This window comes from Petromyzon marinus, chromosome 58, assembly GCF_048934315.1.
Source record: "Petromyzon marinus isolate PM22_M1 ecotype Great Lakes invasive population chromosome 58, UKy_Petmar_22M1.pri1.0, whole genome shotgun sequence".
Lineage (NCBI taxonomy): Eukaryota > Metazoa > Chordata > Hyperoartia > Petromyzontiformes > Petromyzontidae > Petromyzon > Petromyzon marinus.
In genome coordinates, this window is record NC_133724.1 from 4,829,983 (window position 1) to 4,850,980 (window position 20,998).

At 53.0% G+C, this 20,998-nt stretch overlaps 1 protein-coding gene across 1 annotated transcript in view; it reads right to left on the reverse strand.

Moving 5' to 3' along the window:
• LOC116955064 (myosin-10-like) overlaps positions 1-20,998 on the reverse strand; it is a 124,402-nt gene that overhangs the window by 33,965 nt on the left and 69,439 nt on the right. The window contains exons 11-20 of the mRNA XM_032976017.2: positions 18,162-18,257; positions 16,972-17,090; positions 15,273-15,425; positions 14,595-14,768; positions 12,627-12,800; positions 9,774-9,888; positions 6,156-6,355; positions 4,454-4,575; positions 1,893-1,962; positions 684-844 (exon numbers count right to left, since the gene is read on the reverse strand). Coding sequence (XP_032831908.2) covers positions 684-844; positions 1,893-1,962; positions 4,454-4,575; positions 6,156-6,355; positions 9,774-9,888; positions 12,627-12,800; positions 14,595-14,768; positions 15,273-15,425; positions 16,972-17,090; positions 18,162-18,257 — 1,384 coding nt within the window. The remainder of the gene's footprint in view (positions 1-683; positions 845-1,892; positions 1,963-4,453; positions 4,576-6,155; positions 6,356-9,773; positions 9,889-12,626; positions 12,801-14,594; positions 14,769-15,272; positions 15,426-16,971; positions 17,091-18,161; positions 18,258-20,998) is intronic.

Here is a 20,998-nt window from a genome sequence, read left to right on the forward strand (position 1 = left end):
GTACACGCGTGTTCGCCCGTGTACACGTGTAGACGCGTGTACACGCGTGTTCGCCCGTGTACACATGTGTACACGCGTGTACACGCGTCTACACACGTGTACACATGCGTGGGGAGCGTGTACACGTGTTCGCCCGTGTACACATGTGTACACGCGCGTACACGCGTGTTCGCCCGTGTACACATGTGTGGGGAGCGTGTACACGCGTGTTCGCCCGTGTACACGTGTGTGGGGAGCGTGTACACGCGTGTTCACCCGTGTACACATGTGTGCGGAGCGTGTACACGCGTGTTCACCCGTGTACACATGTGTCGACGCGTGTACACGCGTGTTCACCCGTGTACACGTGCGCGGGGAGCGTTGGCGTGGCGATCAGCGCTGCGCTACGAACCCGGCGAGCCGAGTTCGATTCCCGCTCACGGCCAACACCGGTGGCGATTATCTGAACCGGTCCTGGGCTTTTCCTAGGTCGACTCAGCCTCAAATGAGTACCCGGTCCGGTGTGTAAACATCGCCACTGGGGAGACAAAGGCGGCCGGGCGTGGTTGCTGGGCCACCCACCCACCCTCGTGTGTTACCGTGCCGGCCTTCACAGGTGCTGCTCGCTAACGGCACTTGCCCCAACAGTCCGCTAAGGCTACACGGGGGGACCTTTGTCTTTGTGCGAGCGAGTACGCGCGTACTTGCGCGACAGGTAGCCCCGGCACAGCGACTGGAAGGCGATGATGATGTCGGTGATTTTCATGTCGCGCTCCTCCTCCAGGTGAGCAAGAACTCCCGTACGGAAGAACACTTTGCTTTGGCCGATGCGGAACAAGTTCGAATCCAGTTCCAGGGATTTGATCTGAGACGCGGAGGGAGGGGGGGGGGGTGACAGAGAGACGGAGCGATTAGGAGAAATGATGTGGATGGGGGGGGAGGGGTGTGTGTGGACATCATCGTCGGAATGTAAGATGCGGGGGTAACATTACTGCCCTTGAATTCATCATCATCATCACCATTATCATCATCATCATCACCACCATCATCATCAATCATCATCACCACTATCATCATCACCAACACCACCATCATCATCATCACCACCATCATCAATCATCATCATCATCATCATCACCACCACCACCACTATCATCACCACCATTATCATCTCACCACCACCATGATCATCACCACCATCATCACCACCACCATCATCACAACCATCATCATCACCACCACCACCATCACCACCATCATCATCATCACCACCACCATCATCATCACCAACACCACCACCATCACCACCATCATCATCACCAACACCACCATCATCACCAACACCACCACCATCATCATCACCACCATCATCATCATCATCACCACCATCATCATCATCACCATTATCATCATCACCACCACCATCATCAATCATCATCATCATCATCACCACAATCATCATCATCATCATCACCACCACTATCATCAGCATCACCATTATCATCATCACCACCATTATTATTATCACCAATATCATCATAAATCATCATCATCACCATTATCATCATCACCACCATCATCACCACCACCACCATCATCAATCACCATCATCACCATCATCACCACCATCACCACCACCATCACCATCATCACCAATCTCACCACCACCACCATCACCACCACCACTACCATCATCACCATCATCAAAGAGCCACTGCACCCATCCATGGTGACTTCACCACAGTCACCAACACCATCGCCGACACCATCGTCATCACCGTGACCACCATCGCCACGCGTCGTCACCGTCACCACCATCATATCGTAGCCATCGCCACGCGTCATCACAGTCGTCGTCATCTCCCTGTGACCCACCAACCCCTCTCCACCGTGCGTCGCCCCCCTCGTCGTACCATGAGGTCGCACGCCTGCTTGCCGTCCATGAATCCCTTGGGGATTGCGTGAGGGGTCAGGATTTCGTACCTGAAAAGCAGCGGTAACAGAGAGACAGGGAGTTGCGGAGCGATGCTCACAGAGCGGCTGTCGTGACGACGCTCGGAATTAACAGAGAGGCGAGACGGAGACGCATCCACGACTCGAGGCTAACTCAGCAGGGTAGCACCAGCAGAGAGCCAGGGAGGTGACAGGGTCTCGGACAACGACAACAGCGAGAGCAGAGAGGGACAGGGGGAGGAAGGGGAGACGATTGGAGAGTGGCCGCATCGCGATACAGTGGCTGTGGAATTTCAGTTCATATTCTTAGCTCTACCGGTAAAGTCACGTTGAAGGGAAACAATAAAATAATAATAATATATCTTCTTTGGTTCTTTCGGTAAAGTCACGTAGAATGAGAGTAAAATAATAAATTGATAAAATAAAATAACACAATAAAATTCTCACGACGTTTCGGCCCCAACAGAAGCGGCCTTCATCAGGTGAAGGGACGAGACGGTCTGGAGGACAGCGCTGGAGCGAACACAGCTATTTCAATGCTAAATTCTATGCTAATTCCTTTGTCAAGGCGCTCTGTTTCTTCTCACACAGCTTAAAGGTCGCGGTCTGAGCTTGGCTGTGTTCGCTCCAGCGCTGTCCTCCAGACAGTCTCGTCCCTTCACCTGATGAAGGCCGCTTGCAGTTACGAAAGCTTTAAATCGGAAAATAATAATATATATAAAACAATAAAATTCTAACGACGTTTCGACCGTAACACAAACGGTCATCATCAACGTGACTTTACCGAAAGCGCTAAGAATATGAATTACTGCAGTCACGAAAGCTTTAAATCAAGAACTTCAGTTCGTTTCAGTTTCAGTTTCACTTATTTGGTTATAGCCCTGTGAGCCGTTGCTGCTCTTGACTCGGGTGCAACCGCAACTAAACAAAAACATGAACAAGATAACATCTTAAAGTGGCTACGGGCAAACAGAATAATTCCAGGGAAAAAACAGCAAAAGTCTTCCGGAAAAAGCACCGAATATCAACGCTGTAGTGCGCAAAAACAAGCCAACAATAACAACCATACTCCTTGGTTCTATTCGGTAAAGTCACGTAGGTAAAAAATTAAACAACAAAAATCACGACGTTTCGGCCACAACACAGGCGGCCTTCATCAGGTGAAGGGACCACCTTTTTTTTTTCAACTCCAGCGCAGTCTTCGAGACAGTCACCTGATGAAGGCCGCTTGTGTTGTGGCCGAAACGTCGTGATTTTTGTTGTTTTATTTTTGCCCTACGTGACTTTACCGAATAGAACCAAAAGAGTATGGATCCTTGCAGTCACGAAAGCTTAAATCTAAAATAACAACAATGAATTATAGTAGCGGTAGCGGAGGGACGAGGAGAAGCAGGAGGAGCAAGGTGATGCAACTAAAACGAAACTAGTTTTTATTTGAGCAGGTAAAGGGGCCCACTCGGCTTGTGCAGATTTTTTTCAGAAGCCACCTGGCCACCACAACGGGGAGCTGCCAAATCGCGCGATGATTCTGGTTGATGAAACTACCGGCGAAACGCCACGGCACGACTCGAATTGTAAAAGTTGTGGAATGACCCTCCGACGCACCGGCGGGCTGAACTAGTATACTACACTATACACTACACTACACACTATAATATACACTATACACTACACTATACACTACACTATACACTACACTATACACTACTATACACTATACTATACACTACACTATACACTCCTATACACTGCACTACTATACACTACACTACTATACACTACACTATACACTACTATACACTATACTAGTAACTAATTGGCGCTTTTTGTATACGTGACAAACCTTACCGGCTGTGTGGGGTGGTGGAGGGTTACGAGAGCCCCCGTGTTAAACTCAATTGAGTGGCTTTTCACGTGGACATTCATAGCGGCCAAATAATCTCAATGGGGAATGTTGAATCTGACCGTGGAGGAAAAAAATCGGGGTTCCCGGAGAAAAATCCACGCGACCACGGAGAGAGAGAGAGACACGCAAACTCCAAATATACAGCAGCAGGCGTCAGGGTCGGGATTGAACCCACAACCACCTGTACATCAGGCGAGGTAGTTAACATCTCCTAGCCACCGTGATGATGATGAGAGAGAGAGACACGGAAACTCCAAATATACAGCAGGCGGAAGGGTCGGGATCGAACCCACGACCTCCTGTACACCGGGCGTGGTAGTTAACATCTCCTATCCACCGTGATGATGATGAAAGAGAGACACGCAAACTCCAAATATACAGCAGCAGGCGGAAGGGTCGGGATCGAACCTACGACCTCCTGTACACCAGGCGAGGTAGTTAACATCTCCTAGCCACCGTGGCACTCCTATTGCCGAAGCTCTGCGGTCCTCTATACATCAAGCTGTTAATGGCCAATAACGCGTGGGAGGAAACCTGAGCACCCGGAGAAAACCCACGCCTGCGAGGGGGCAACGCTCTATCCCCGTACAGACGGCGGTGGCGGCCCGCCCTCACCGCTGCCGGAACTCCTGGAAGACGACGCGGTTGGGGAATCCCTGGCGGCAGATGCGGATCCCCTCCAGGACTCCGTTGCATCGCAGCTGCTCCAGGACGAGGTGGCTCTCCAGCTTGCCAGACTAGAGGGGGGGGTGGGGATAGTGGGGGGTAGGGTAGTGGGGGGGGGCAGGAGGGGAGTCGGGTGGTGACGACCGCACCTCCGATTAGCGCGGTTGGCTACGTACGGTGCGGAAGAAGTTCAACATACACACACATAGACTCACACAGAGACCCATAGACTCACACAGAGACACATAGACTCACGCAGAGACACATTAGACACACACAGAGACCCATAGACTCACTACAGATAAACATAGACTCACACAGAGATCCATAGACTCACACAGAGACATATAGACTCACACAGAGACACATAGACTCACACAGAGACCCATAGACTCACTACAGATAAACATAGACTCACACAGAGATCCATAGACTCACGCAGAGACACATAGACTCACACAGAGTCACATAGACTCACACAGAGACCCACAGACTCACACAGAGACACATAGACTCACTACAGATAAACATAGACTCACACAGAGACCCATAGACTCACACAGAGACACATAGACTCACACAGAGACAGATAGACTCACACAGAGACCCATAGACTCACTACAGATAAACATAGACTCACACAGAGACCCATAGACTCACACAGAGACCCATAGACTCAAGCAGAGACACATAGACTCACACAGAGACCCATAGACTCACACAGAGACCCATAGACTCACACAGAGACCCATAGACTCAAGCAGAGACACATAGACTCACACAGAGACCCATAGACTCAAGCAGAGACACATAGACTCACACAGAGACCCATAGACTCACACAGAGACCCATAGACTCACACAGAGACCCACACAACCGGGCGGTAGCCAGTCACGGCACCACCCGAAGCGCAATCCATCCGTGCGGCGCCCCAGACGAATCGGCCGGGCAAATGAAGAGACGGCACCAAACTCCCTCTCACCCGCGTGTGACCCACCACACACCCGCGTGACCCACAACCACGTGACCCACGCACACCCATGACCCACAACCACGTGACCCACAGCCGCGTGACCCACTCACACGCGTGACCCACGCACACCCATGACCCACAACCACGTGACCCACAGCCGCGTGACCCACGCACGCCTGTGACCCACGCACACCTGTGACCCACAGCCGCGTGACCCACAGCCGCGTGATCCACGCACACCCATGACCCACAACCACGTGACCTACAGCCGCGTGACCCACAGCCGCGTGATCCACGCACACCCGTGACCCACAACCACGTGACCCACAGCCGCGTGACCCACTCACACGCGTGACCCACGCACACCTGTGACCCACAACCACGTGACCCACAGCCGCGTGATCCACGCACACCCGTGACCCACAACCACGTGACCCACAGCCGCGTGACCCACGCACATCCATGACCCACAACCACGTGACCCACAGCCGCGTGACCCACGCACACCCGTGACCCACAACCACGTGACCCACAGCCGCGTGACCCACTCACATGCGTGACCCACGCACACCCATGACCCACAACCACGTGACCCACAGCCGCGTGACCCACGCACGCCACGTCACCGAGACACACCGCGCGTGACCCCCCCCCCACCACCCCCCGCCCCCCACCCACCCGCTTCTCGTGGTTGGGGATGATGCAGCGCACGAAGTTGGGGTTGGTGCTGCGCAGCGTGGACATGAGCTTGCCCAGCTGCTCCTTGTACAACTGCCCCACCGTGCGGAACATCCCCTTCTTGGTCTTGGACGCGGCCCCGCCGAAGCCGGAGTCTCCCCCCAGGTTCGCCGCCTGGTTCAGCCCCACGATGCGGTCAACTGGGGGCGGGAGAACGGGGTGGGGGGGGGGGGTGTCGGGCGGAGGTAGGGGGGGGGGGTGAAGCAGGGGGTGGTGGCACGGGAAATTCACGGGCGAGGTGTCAGAGGCGGTGGAATAATTTGAAAAGTTGGGGGGCGACAGCGCCGCCCCCTAAGCCGGGCTCGCCCCACCAGGCTTGTGGCCCGGTTCGTCCCCATGAAACGCTCCGCCGGTGGGGGGGGGGGGGGGGGGGGGTGGGGGGCGGTGGGGGGGGGAGGTGGGGGGCCGGGGCTGACGAAGGGGCGCCTGTGAAAAACTCGGTGGCATGTTCGGTTAAAAAAAAAAAAAAACCTTCAGCTTTTTATTTCACCGGGCGAGGCCCGTCACTGAGCTGCTGCGAACGTGGCCTTCTTTCTGTTTTTTTTTTAATATCAGAGGCGACCTGACAATCGCAGATGAAGGCTCGACCAACGCGCCTTGTCACCGCCGCGTGCGAATGAACGGCACAAACCGCCGTGACTCTCAACGCGCTTCGTCGAGTCCGAATGTTGGAGGGGGAGAATCGGAGGTCTCCGGGGGAGAAAAATTCACGCGACCACGGAGGGGAGAGAGAGAGAGAGAGAGAGATAGACACAGGGCAAACTCCAAATATACAGCAGCAGATGTCAAGAGTCGCCATCGAACCCACGACCTCCTGTACACCAGGCGAGGGAGTTAACATCTCATAGAGACCACGGATCCACGCTTGTATTCAATGCGCCTCCACCCAAGCCTCTGATTTGATAGACTTTCCTAGAGTTTGCATTCCTATAGGCGTTGTTGTTGTTGCAGCAATGTTTTTGGTTGTTGTGACTTTCTGACCCCGTGCCCCCTTCCTTCTAGACGTCTGCGAAAAAGACTTCCGTAGCCAATGCGATTTCTCCAGGATAAGCCCATACCTGTTAACCCCTGATCAGTGCCCTACCTTATTACAGACCAACTCAGATCTTATTGGTCACCCCCCCCCGTGCCCCTTATAAATCTCGACGTTCATCCTACAAAGTCCCATCACAAGGGAGAAACACAAACAAATACACAATAACCACTAGTACACTCACCACTAGTACACTCATTACTACACTCACCACTACAAACCTGTCAACCCCTTATCAGTGGCCAACCTTATTACAGACCAACTCAGATCTTATTGGTCACCCCCCCCCCCCCGTGCCCCTTATAAATCTCGACGTTCATCCTACAAAGTCCCATCACAAGGAAGAAACACAAAAAATACACAATAACCAGTAGTACACTCACCACTAGTACACTCATTACTACACTCACCACTACAAACCTGTCAACCCCTTATCAGTGCCCTACCTTATTACAGACCAACTCAGATCTTATTGGTCACCCCCCGTGCCCCTTATAAATCTCGACGTTCATCCTACAAAGTCCCATCACAAGGGAGAAACACAATCAAATACACAATAACCACTAGTACACTCACCACTAGTACACTCATTACTACACTCACCACTACAAACCTGTCAACCCCTTATCAGTGCCCTACCATATTACAGACCAACTCAGATCTTATTGGTCACCCCCCGTGCCCCTTATAAATCTCGACGTTCATCCTATAAAGTCCCATCACAAGGGAGAAACACAATCAAATACACAATAACCACTAGTACACTCACCACTAGTACACTCATTACTACACTCACCACTACAAACCTGTCAACCCCTTATCAGTGCCCTACCTTATTACAGACCAATTCAGATCTTATTGGTCACCCCCCCCAGTGCCCCTTATAAATCTCGACGTTCATCCTATAAAGTCCCATCACAAGGGAGAAACACAATCAAATACACAATAACCACTAGTACACTCACCACTCGTACACTCATTACTACACTCACCACTACTTACCTGTCAACCCCTTATCAGTGCCCTACCTTATTACAGACTAACTCAGATCTTATTGGTCACCCCCCCCAGTGCCCCTTATAAATCTCGACGTTCATCCCACAAAGTCCCATCGCAAGGGAGAAACACAAACAAATACACAATAACCAGTAGTACACTCACCACTAGTACACTCATTACTACACTCACCACTACAAACCTGTCAACCCCTTATCAGTGCCCTACCTTATTACAGACCAACTCAGATCTTATTGGTCACCCCCCGTGCCCCTTATAAATCTCGACGTTCATCCTACAAAGTCCCATCGCAAGGGACAAACACAAACAAATACACAATAACCACTAGTACACTCACCACTAGTACACTCATTACTACACTCACTACTACATACCTATCAACCCCTTATCAGTGCCCTACCTTATTACAGACCAACTCAGATCTTATTGGTCACCCCCCGTGCCCCTTATAAATCTCGACGTTCATCCTACAAAGTCCCATCGCAAGGGAGAAACACAAACAAATACACAATAACCAGTAGTACACTCACCACTAGTACACTCATTACTACACTCACCACTACAAACCTGTCAACCCCTTATCAGTGCCCTACCATATTACAGACCAACTCAGAACTTATTGGTCACCCCCCGTGCCCCTTATAAATCTCAACGTTCATCCTACAAAGTCCCATCACAAGGGAGAAACACAAACAAATACACAATAACCAGTAGTACACTCACCACTAGTACACTCATTACTACACTCACCACTACAAACCTGTCAACCCCTTATCAGTGCCCTACCTTATTACAGACCAACTCAGATCTTATTGGTCACCCCCCGTGCCCCTTATAAATCTCGACGTTCATCCTTCAAAGTCCCATCGCAAGGGACAAACACAAACAAATACACAATAACCACTAGTACACTCACCACTAGTACACTCATTACTACACTCACCACTACAAACCTGTCAACCCCTTATCAGTGTCCTACCTTATTACAGACCAACTCAGATCTTATTGGTCACCCCCCGTGCCCCTTATAAATCTCGACGTTCATCCTTCAAAGTCCCATCGCAAGGGACAAACACAAACAAATACACAATAACCAGTAGTACACTCACCACTAGTACACTCATTACTACACTCACCACTACAAACCTGTCAACCCCTTATCAGTGCCCTACCTTATTACAGACTAACTCAGATCTTATTGGTCACCCCCCGTGCCCCTTATTAATCTCGACGTTCATCCCACAAAGTCCCATCACAAGGAGAGAGAAACACGAGCGGGCACTATTTATTTATTTATTTTCCCCGTACTGGAGCGTCGGCACTTCGCACGGACCCGGGAACTCCACTTCCACCGGCGCTGAACCGCGTGGGTCGAGCAACGAGACGCGAGCCCCGAATCACTCAGCAGGCGTTTAGAGTCGGGATCGAACCCGCGGACCCCCCCCCCGCTTCCCCCACCCCCACCCCCCCCCCCCCCCACCCCCCCCCCAACATCGGCCTCGGCTCACCGTCCTTGAAGAGCTCGGCCACGAACTTGTCGGACGACTGGTTGAGCAGCGACGCCACGTTGTCGTTCAGTGGGTCCATGTTCTTGGTGAGCCATTGGTCTGCCTGGTACTCCACCTGTACCGGTGAGACCGGTGCAACGTGGGGGGAGGCAGGGGGGGTGGGGGCAGAGAGAGGGGGGGGGGGAGCGGGGGGTTAGGTCTTGGGCAGGAGCGACTCGAGGGGAGAGAGGTGGAGGGAGGGCGGAGGGTGGAGCGGCATTTGGGAGGAGCGGGGGTGAGGGTTGCCACCCGTCAGAGTTTTGTTTTTGGGGGGGGAAAGGTGGAAACTCTAGGGCAGAGAGCCACCCGCTCGCTGGCCCACTCATCCAAACACTCGCACACTCAGCTATCCACCCACTCACTCATCCACCCGCTGACTCACTCACTTATCATCCACTCACTCATCCACTCACTCATTCATCCACCCACTCATTTACCCACCCACTTACTCATCCACCCACTCACACATCCACCCACAAACTCATCCACCCACTCACTCACTCATCCACCCACTCATTCACCCACTCACTCACTCATCCACGCACTCATCCAACCACTCACTCACTCACTCATCCACCCACTCATCCACCCACTCACTCATCCGGCCATGCACTCATCCACCTACTCACTCACTCATCCACCCACTCATCTACTCACTCACTCATCCGGCCACTCATCCACCCATTCACTCACTCATCCACCCACTCACTCACTCATTCACCCACTCACTCATCCACCCACACACTCATCCATCCACTCACTCAATAATCCACCCACTCATCCACCCACCTACTCATTCATCCACCCACTCCCTCATCCACCCATTCACTCACTCACTCACTCATCCACCTACTCATCCACCCACTCACTCATCCACCCACTCATCCACCCACTCACACATCCACCCACTCACTCACTTACTCATCCACCCACTCACTCATCCACCCACTCACTCATTCATCCACACACTCACTCAATCATCCACCGACTCATCCACCCACCCACTCATTCATCCACCCACTCCCTCATCCACCCACTCACTCGTCCATCCACTCATCCACCCACTCACTCACTCACTCATCCACCCGCTCACTCACTCATCCACCCACTCACTCATCCGGCCACACACTTACTCACTCATCCAACCACCCATTTACCCACCCACTCACTCATCCACCCACTCACTCACTCACTCATCCACCCACTCATCCACCCACTCACTCACTCACCCACCCACTCATTCATCCACCCACTCCCTCATCCACCCACTCACTCACTCATCCACCCACTCATCCACCCACTCACTCATCCACCTACTCACTAATCCGGCCACTCACTCATCCAACCACTCACTCACTCACTCATCCACCCACTCACTCATCCACCCACTCACTCATCCGGCCACTCACTTACTAACTCATCCACCCACTCATTTACCCACTCACTCACTCACTCATCCACCCACTCACTCATCCGGCTACTCACTCATTCATCCACCCACTCATTTACCCACCCAATCACTTATCCACCCACTCACTTACTCACTCATCCACCCACTCATCCACCCACTCACTCACCCACCCACTCATTAATCTACCCAATCCCTCATCCACTCACTCACTCATCCACACACTCATCCACCTACTCATCCACCCACTCACTCATCCACCCACTCATCCACCCACTCACACATCCACCCACTCACTCACTTACTCATCCAACCACTCACTCATCCACCCACTCACTCATTCATCCACACACTCACTCAATCATCCACCGACTCATCCACCCACCCACTCATTCATCCACCCAATCCCTCATCCACCCACTCACTCGTCCATCCACTCATCCACCCACTCACTCACTCACTCATCCACCCGCTCACTCACTCATCCACCCACTCACTCATCCGGCCACACACTTATTCACTCATCCAACCACCCATTTACCCACCCACTCACTCATCCACCCACTCACTCACTCACTCATCCACCCACTCATCCACCCACTCACTCACTCACCCACCCACTCATTCATCCACCCACTCCCTCATCCACCCACTCACTCACTCATCCACCCACTCATCCACCCACTCACTCACTCATCCACCTACTCACTAATCCGGCCACTCACTCATCCAACCACTCACTCACTCACTCATCCACCCACTCACTCATCCACCCACTCACTCATCCGGCCACTCACTTACTCACTCATCCACCCACTCATTTACCCACCCACTCACTCACTCACTCATCCACCCACTCACTCATCCGGCAACTCACTCATTCATCCAACCACTCATTTACCCACCCAATCACTTATCCACCCACTCACTTACTCACTCATCCACCCACTCATCCACCCACTCACTCACTCACCCACCCACTCATTAATCTACCCAATCCCTCATCCACTCACTCACTCATCCACCCACTCATCCACCCACTCACATACTCACCCACCCACCCACTCATTAATTTACCCACTCCCTCATCCACCCACCCACTCACTCATTCACTCATCCACCCACTCATCCACCCACCCACTCACTCACTCATCCACCCACTCACTCAACCGGCCACTCACTCATCCAACCACTCACTCACTCACTCCTCCACCCACTCACTCATCCACCCACTCACTCATCCGGCCACTCGCTTACTCACTCATCCACCCACTCATTTACCCACCCACTCACCCACTCACTTACTCACTCATCCACCCACTCACTCACCCACCCACTCACCTACTCACTCATCCACCCATTGCCGTCAATCAATTCATCGTCGCCACGTCGTCAACGTGGCTCACCTTGCCGGCGTAGTGGACGATGATGAAGTCGCACTTCTCCTTCACTTGCCGCGGCTTCTGGAACTTGGGGTTGCTCCCCTGCTCCTGCCCCAGTTTGTCCACGAAGCTCTTGTCCGTCGCCTTCGGGAACCAACACTCCTCGTCCAGCAGCGCCAGCACGCCGGGCGGGTTGTTCTAGGGAGGGGATGGAGGGTGCAGGAGGGACGACGCCGCACGTGGCCGTGGGGGGTTACGATAGCGGGGAGGGCAGCACCACACACGCAGTGTCCCTCCATGTCGATAGAGTGAGGGTCACTCTATATCTACTGAGTGAGTGTCTCTACTGAGGGTCTCTACTGAGTGAGAGTCTCTACTGAGGGTCTCTACTGAGTGAGGGTTTCTACTGAGTGAGGGTCTCTACTGAGAGTCTCTACTGAGAGTCTCTACTGAGTGAGAGTTTCTACTGAGAGTCTCTACTGAGTGAGAGTCTCTACTGAGAGTCTCTACTGAGTGAGAGTCTCTACTGAGTGAGAGTCTCTACTGAGAGTCTCTACTGAGTGAGAGTCTCTACTGAGTGAGAGTCTCTACTGAGTGAGGGTCTCTACTGAGTGAGGGTCTCTACTGAGGGTCTCTACTGAGTGAGGGTCTCTACTGAGTGAGGGTCTCTACTGAGTGAGGGTCTCTACTAAGGGTCTCTACTGAGTGAGAGTCTCTACTGAGTGAGAGTCTCTACTGAGTGAGGGTCTCTACTGAGGGTCTCTACTGAGTGAGGGTCTCTACTGAGTGAGGGTCTCTACTGAGTGAGTGTCTCTACTGAGGGTCTCTACTGAGTGAGAGTCTCTACTGAGTGAGAGTCTCTACTGAGGGTCTCTACTGAGTGAGAGTCTCTACTGAGAGTCTCTACTGAGTGAGTGTCTCTACTGAGGGTCTCTACTGAGTGAGAGTCTCTACTGAGGGTCTCTACTGAGTGAGAGTCTCTACTGAGTGAGGGTCTCTACTGAGTGAAAGTCTCTACTGAGTGAGGGTCTCTACTGAGTGAGAGTCTCTACTGAGTGAGGGTCTCTACTGAGTGAGGGTCTCTACTGAGAGTCGCTACTGAGTGAGGGTCTCTACTGAGTGAGAGTCTCTACTGAGTGAGCGTCTCTACTGAGTGAGGGTCTCTACTGAGTGAGAGTCTCTACTGAGTGAGGGTCTCTACTGAGTGAGAGTCTCTACTGAGAGTCTCTACTGAGTGAGGGTCTCTACTGAGGGTCTCTACTGAGTGAGGGTCTCTACTGAGTGAGAATCTCTACTGAGTGAGAGTCTCTACTGAGAGTCTCTACTGAGTGAGAGTCTCTACTGAGTGAGAGTCTCTACTGAGTGAGAGTCTCTACTGAGAGTCTCTACTGAGTGAGAGTCTCTACTGAGTGAGAGTCTCTACTGAGTGAGAGACTCTACTGAGTGAGAGTCTCTACTGAGGGTCTCTACAGAGTGAGGGTCTCTTCTGAGTGAGGGTCTCTACTGAGTGAGGGTCTCTACTGAGTGAGGGTCTCTACTGAGTGAGGGTCTCTACTGAGTGAGGGTCTCTACTGAGTGAGAGTCTCTTCTGAGTGAGGGTCTCTTCTGAGTGAGGGTCTCTACTGAGTGAGAGTCTCTACAGAGTGAGAGTCTCTACTGAGTGAGAGTCTCCACTGAGTGAGAGTCTCTACTGAGAGTCTCTACTGAGTGAGAGTCTCTACTGAGTGAGAGTCTCTACTGAGTGAGAGTCTCTACTGAGAGTCTCTACTGAGTGAGAGTCTCTACTGAGGGTATCTACTGAATGAGGGTCTCTACTGAGTGAGGGTCTCTTCTGAGAGTCTCTACTGAGTGAGGGTCTCTACTGAGTGAGGGTCTCTACTGAGGGTCTCTACTGAGCGAGAGTCTCTACAGAGTGAGAGTCTCTACTGAGAGTCTCTACTGAGTGAGGGTCTCTACTGAGAGTCTCTACTGAGCGACTCTCTGCGGACTCACCGCGCGCTCTATGAGCTCGATGCAGGGCTGCAGGTCGAGTCCGAAGTCGATGAAGTTCCACTCGATGCCCTCCCGCTGGTACTCCTCCTGCTCCAGGATGAACATCGTGTGGTTGAACAGCTGCTGCAGCTTTTCGTTCGTGTAGTTGATGCACAGCTGCTCGAACGAGTTCAGCTGTGGCCGGATCCGTTGTGTGTGGTGGGGGGGGGGGAGTGGGGGGGGGCAAGGGTCCACAGTGAGGGGGGGGGGGGTGGAAGGACGTACGCAGGTGAACTCGCACGCAGGTGAACTCGCACGCAGGTGAACTCGCGCACAGGTGAACTCGCACGCAGGTGAACTCGCACGCAGGTGAACTCGCGCACAGGTGAACGCGCGCGCTGAAGAGCGGGCATACGCCGTCAGCGTAGTGTGCACCGTCATCATCACCGCCGTCATCGTCAACGTCACCATGGTCATCATCCTCACCACCACCACCGCCACCGCCATCATCATCATCATCATCCTCGTCACCAATCACGGTGGAAGGGGAGGGAGAGGTGCACGGCCGCTTGGTGGGTTTAACAAAGACCCCCCACCCTCGCTACCACCCCCACGTTACCACCCCCACGTTACCACCCCCACGTTACACGCTGCGACAATCGGAGGACCTCGCATTGCTACGACGGTCGACAGGCGAACCTCGAAGATCTCGAAGCCGGCGATGTCGAGGATGCCGATGAAGGAGGCGCCCTGTCGGTGGGTCTTGTCCAGGGTTTTGTTCACGCGGAAGACGAGCCAGCGGAACAGGCGGTCGTACAGCGCCTTGGCCAGCGCCTCTACAGCGAAGTCGGCCTGGAGCGAGACGGGGATGAAGGAAGCATGGAGGGTGAGGGCACGGGGACAGAATCTCACGTGTGCGCGGGTGGGTGGGTGGGTGTGTGGGTGGGTGGGTGGGTGAGTGGGTGGGTGGGTGAGTGGGTGAGTGGGTGTGTGGGTGAGTGAGTGGGTGGGTGAGTGGGTGTGTGGGTGAGTGGGTGAGTGGGTGGGTGGGTGAGTGGGTGGGTGGGTGGGTGAGTGGGTGGGTGGGTGCGTGGGTGAGTGAGTGGGTGTGTGGGTGGGTGTGTGGGTGAGTGGGTGGGTGAGTGGGTTGGTGAGTGCGCGGGTGGGTGGGTGAGTGGGTGGGTGGGTGTGTGCGCGGGTGGGTGGGTGAGTGGGTGAGTGAGTGGGTGGGTGGGTGAGTGGGTGGGTGGGTGGGTGAGTGGGTGTGTGGGTGGGTGAGTGGGTGTGTGCGCGGGTGGGTGGGTGAGTGGGTGTGTGGGTGGGTGAGTGGGTGAGTGGGTGTGTGGGTGGGTGAGTGGGTGTGTGGGTGCGTGGGTGAGTGGGTGGGTGGGTGAGTGGGTGTGTGGGTGAGTGGGTGGGTGAGTGAGTGGGTGGGTGAGTGGGTGGGTGAGTGAGTGAGTGGGTGGGTGGGTGGGTGAGTAGGTGAGTGGGTGAGTGGGTGAGTGGGTGTGTGGGTGGGTGAGTGGGTGTGTGGGTGGGTGCGTGGGTGTGTGTGTGGGTGAGTGGGTGGGTGAGTGAGTGGGTGGGTGAGTGGGTGAGTGGGTGGGTGGGTGAGTGGGTGGGTGGGTGGGTGAGTGGGTGTGTCGGTGGGTGAGTGTGTGTGTGGGTGGGTGCGTGGGTGAGTGGGTGGGTGAGTGGGTGCGTGATTGAGTGAGTGGGAGTGTGGGTGAGTGTGTGGGTGAGTGTGTGGGCGAGTGTGTGGGTGAGTGGGTGAGTGACTGACTGAGTGGGTGGGTGGATGGGTAGGCAAGTGGGTGAGTGGGTGGGTGAGTCGGTGAGTGACTAAGTGAGTGGGTGGGTGGATGGGTAGGCAAGTGAACGAGTGGGTGGGTGAGTTTGTGTGTGGATGAGTGAGTGGGTGCGTGGGTGGGTGAGTGGGTGACTGACTGAGTGAGTGGGTGGGTGGATGGGTAGGCAAGTGGGTGAGTAGGGTGGGTGAGTAGGTGCGTGGGTGAGTGACTGAGTGAGTCGGTGTGTGAGTCAGCATGTCGCTGGGTGAGTTCGCAAGTGAGTGAGCGAGCGGGTGGGCGGGCGGATGAGCGGGCTGGTCGAGCAGCTGGGTGAGCGAGTGGGTTCGCGGGCGCGTGAGCGAATGGGTGAGTAAGTGAACGGGTTCGTGAGCATGTCGCTGGGCTGCGCAGAGTCAGCAAGCGATGAATGAGCGAGCGGGCGGGGTGAGCGGGCGGGCGAGCGGGTGAGCAGCTGGGCGAGCGAGCTTGGCGAACGAGTGGGTTAGCGGTTGGCTGAGTGAATGGGTGCGCGACACAATACGCCCGGGTCGAGTTGGCAAGTGAGTGACCGAGCGAGTGAGTGAGCGAGGGAGCGAGCGAGTGAGCACCTGCTCCTTGGTCTGCGCCCGCTGCACGACGTCACGGCCGACCTTGATGCGCGGCGTGAGGATGGCGCGCGTGAACTCCGTCACCGGCATGCCCAGCAGGTGGCTCACCTTCTGCGCGGCTGGAGGAGCGACGTCGCGGAGGGCACAGCGCACGCCGAGCGGTCAAAGAACCGCGCCACTCACCCCGCGTCGCCACGGCGCCCTCTACGAACCTCACGAATGATCCCCGTGGCCTCTAAACAGTCTCTGTGACTTGCCTCGTGACCTCTCTGTGACTTGCCTCGTGACCTCTCTGTGACTTGCCTCGTGACCTCTCTGTGACTTGCCTCGTGACCTCTCTGTGACTTGCCTCGTGACCTCTCTACGATGCCCGTGACCTCTAAGCAGTCTCTGTGAATTCTAGATTTAAAGCTTTCGTGACTGCAAGGATCCATACTCTTTGGTTCTATTCGGTAAAGCCACGTAGGTAAAAAATAAAACAACAACAATCACGACGTTTCGGCCACAACACAAGCGGCCTTCATCAGAAGGCCGCTTGTGTTGTGGCCGAAACGTCGTGATTTTTGTTGTTTTATTTTTTTACCTACGTGACTTTACCGAATAGAACCAAAGAGTACTGTCTCTGTGACTAGCCTCGTGACCTCTCTGTGATCCCCGTGACCTCTCTACGATGCCCGTGACCTCTCTACGATGCCCGTGACCTATCTACAACCCCTGTGACCTTCCTACTTGACCTCCCCGCGACCCCTCCCTGATCTCTATGATCTCCCTGTGACCTCCCTACGACACGAGTGATGTCCCCGTGACCTCTCTATGATTCCCGTGACCTTTCTAGAATTCCTCTGAATTTTTCGTGAGCTCTGAGTGATCACTGTGACCTCCGAGTTAACTTGCGTGACCTTACCGTGACCCCGCACTACAAATTTGGCCTCTCCGTAATTTTTTTTTTACAATCCACGTGAGCTGACCTTGACCCCTCACAATGCCCACGACCTGTCCGTGACCCCCAGCAAAACTTCTGAATCACCTCCGCTATCCTTCCTGCCTCCCGCCGCGGGACTTCTCTCTACAATCCCTGCGACCTTCGCAGTGACTTCTCCGTGACATCTCCGTGAGTGACCCCCTGCGTGTCCCCTCCCACCCCCCCACCCCCACATCGAGTGACTCCCCCCCCCCGTTAGCGAGGGTACCCGTGTTGTCCGGCATGGAGGCCTGGTCTGTGTTCCTCTCCTTCTTGAACTCGATGTTTCCGAACTGGAGCACGGCCGACACCACCTTGAAGATGGCTGCACACCATGGAGAGACAGAGCAGGAACCACACTGATGACCACCACCACCAGCAGCAGCAGCGGCGGCGGTGGTGGTGGTGGAGGCGGCTATTGGGGTAGAGGGGTGGCTATCAGGGTAGAGAAATGGGTGGGTAGATGGGTGGGTAGATGGGTGGGTGTGAGTGGGTAGATGGGTGGGTGGGTAAATGGGTGGGTGGGTAGATGAGTGGGTGGATGGTTCAGTGGATGGGTAGATGGGTGGGTGGGTGGGTGGTTCGATGGGTGGGTAAATGGGTGGGTGGGTAGAGGGATGGGGGGCTATCGGGGTGGAGTAATGGGTGGGTAGATGGGTGGGTGGATGGGTGGGTGGATGGGTGGATGGGTACATGGGTGGGTAGATCGGTGGGTAGATCGGTGGGTGGGTAGATGGGTGGGTACATGGGTGGGTCGATCGGTGGGTGGGTAGATGGGTGGGTAGATGGGTGGGTCAATCGGTGGGTGGGTAGATGGGTGGGTAAATGGGTGGGTAGATGGGTGGGCAAGTGGATGGGTGGGTGGATATTGGTGTAGATGGGTGGGTGGGCAGGTGGATGGGTGGGTGGGTGGCTATCGGGGTACAGAGATGTGTGGGTGAGTGTTTAGGTGGGTGGGTGGGGGCAGCTGTGAGGGTATAAAGGTGGGTGGGTGGGTATGGTGGGCGGATATGTAACTGGATGACGCAGGTCACGCTTGCACATGAGGCTATAATCCTGCTCTATTGAGTTCACACCTGCTGAAATAAACATTGATAGATAAATAGATCATTGAATGAATGGGCAGACAAGATTGATAGATGTATGGATGGACAGGTGGTAGATGGATGAATGCATTAATGGATTGAAAGATGATGAACAAATAGATGAATGGATGATGAATGGAAAGACGGATGATGAATGGATAGATGGATGAATGGATGATGAATGGATAGAAAGTGATGAAAGGAAAGACGGATGATGAATGGATAGATGGATGAATGGATGATGAATGGATAGAGAATGATGAATGGATAGATGGATGAATAGATGATGAATGGATAGATGGATGTAAGGAAAGATGGATGAATGGATGATGAATGGATAGAGAATGATGAATGGAAAGACAGATGATGAATGGATAGATGGATGAATGGAAGATGAATGGATAGAGAATGATGAATGGATAGATGGATGAATCGATGATGAATGGATAGATGGATGATGAATGGATAGACGGATGTAGGGAAAGATGGATGATGAATGGATTGACAAGATAGATGATGGGAGATAAATATCGATGGATAGATAGATAAAGACTGAAGAATACAGAGATAGATGTATGGATAAATAAATATTTACAAGTATGGAGAGACAGATGAATGAGAGATGCATATACTGTATCTATTTCTACATTCACTTAATGGATGGATAGATACAGATAGGTAGACGGATAGAGAGACTTAAATGTATTTATATATAGTGTGTGTGCATTTCATAGACAAATACCTGAATGCATAGATAGACAGATGGGTAGAAATACGGGGGATCGATATAGGGATGAATGGATATATACTAAATTAACAGAATGACGAATCGGCAGACAGACAGAGAGAGGAAGATCGATGACACAGAGATCGCGGCAGAGTGAACTACAATGGGGTAGAGAGTGAATCAGAATATTTATTTATCCCGGAGAAATCCCACGAGCTATGAACCTCTTTCTTTCGCAGACATCCAGCAGGGGCATGGGGCCAGTAAGTTACAGCAACAAACATCACAACAACAAACAACAGCACAACAACAAACATCACAACAACAAACAACAGCACAACAACAAACATTACAAGAACAAACAACAGCACAACAACAAACATCACAACAACAAACAACAGCACAACAACAAACATCACAACAACAAACAACAGCACAACAACAAACATCACAACAACAAACAACAGCACAACAACAAACATCACAACAACAAACAACAGCACAACAACAAACATCACAACAACAAACAACAGCACAACAACAAACATCACAACAACAAACAACAGCGCAACAACAAACATCACAACAACAAACAATAGCACAACAACAAACATCACAACAACAAACAACAGCACAACAACAAACATCACAACAACAAGCAACAGCACAACAACAAACATCACAACAACAAACAACAGCACAACAACAAACATCACAACAACAAACAACAGCACAACAACAAACAACAGCACAACAACAAACAGCGCAACAAAAACGACAGGAGTGGAAAGTATAGGAACGGTGAGCAATCAAAGGCTTGAGCGAGGCCTTCATCCAGCAGTGGAATGATCATGGCCATTGCATTGAACACAATTTGGACGCCGCGGTGGCGAAATGTTGACTACCTCGCCTGGTACACAGGAGGTCGTGGGCTCCATCCCGAACCTAAAGCCGGAATATTTGGAGTTTGCGTGTCTCTCTCTCTCTCATCATTATCATCATCACGGTGGCTAGGAGATGTTAACTACCTCGCCAGGAATACAGGAGGTAGTGGGCTCGATCCCGAACCTAAAGCCGGAATATTTGGAGTTTGCGTGTCTCGCTCTCTCATTATCATCATCATCATAATCACGGTGGCTAGGAGATGTTAACTACCTCGCCTGGTACACAGGAGGTCGTGGGCTCGATCCCGAACGTAAAGCCGTAATATTTGGAGTTTGCGTGTCTCTCTCTCATCATCACAGTGGCTAGGAG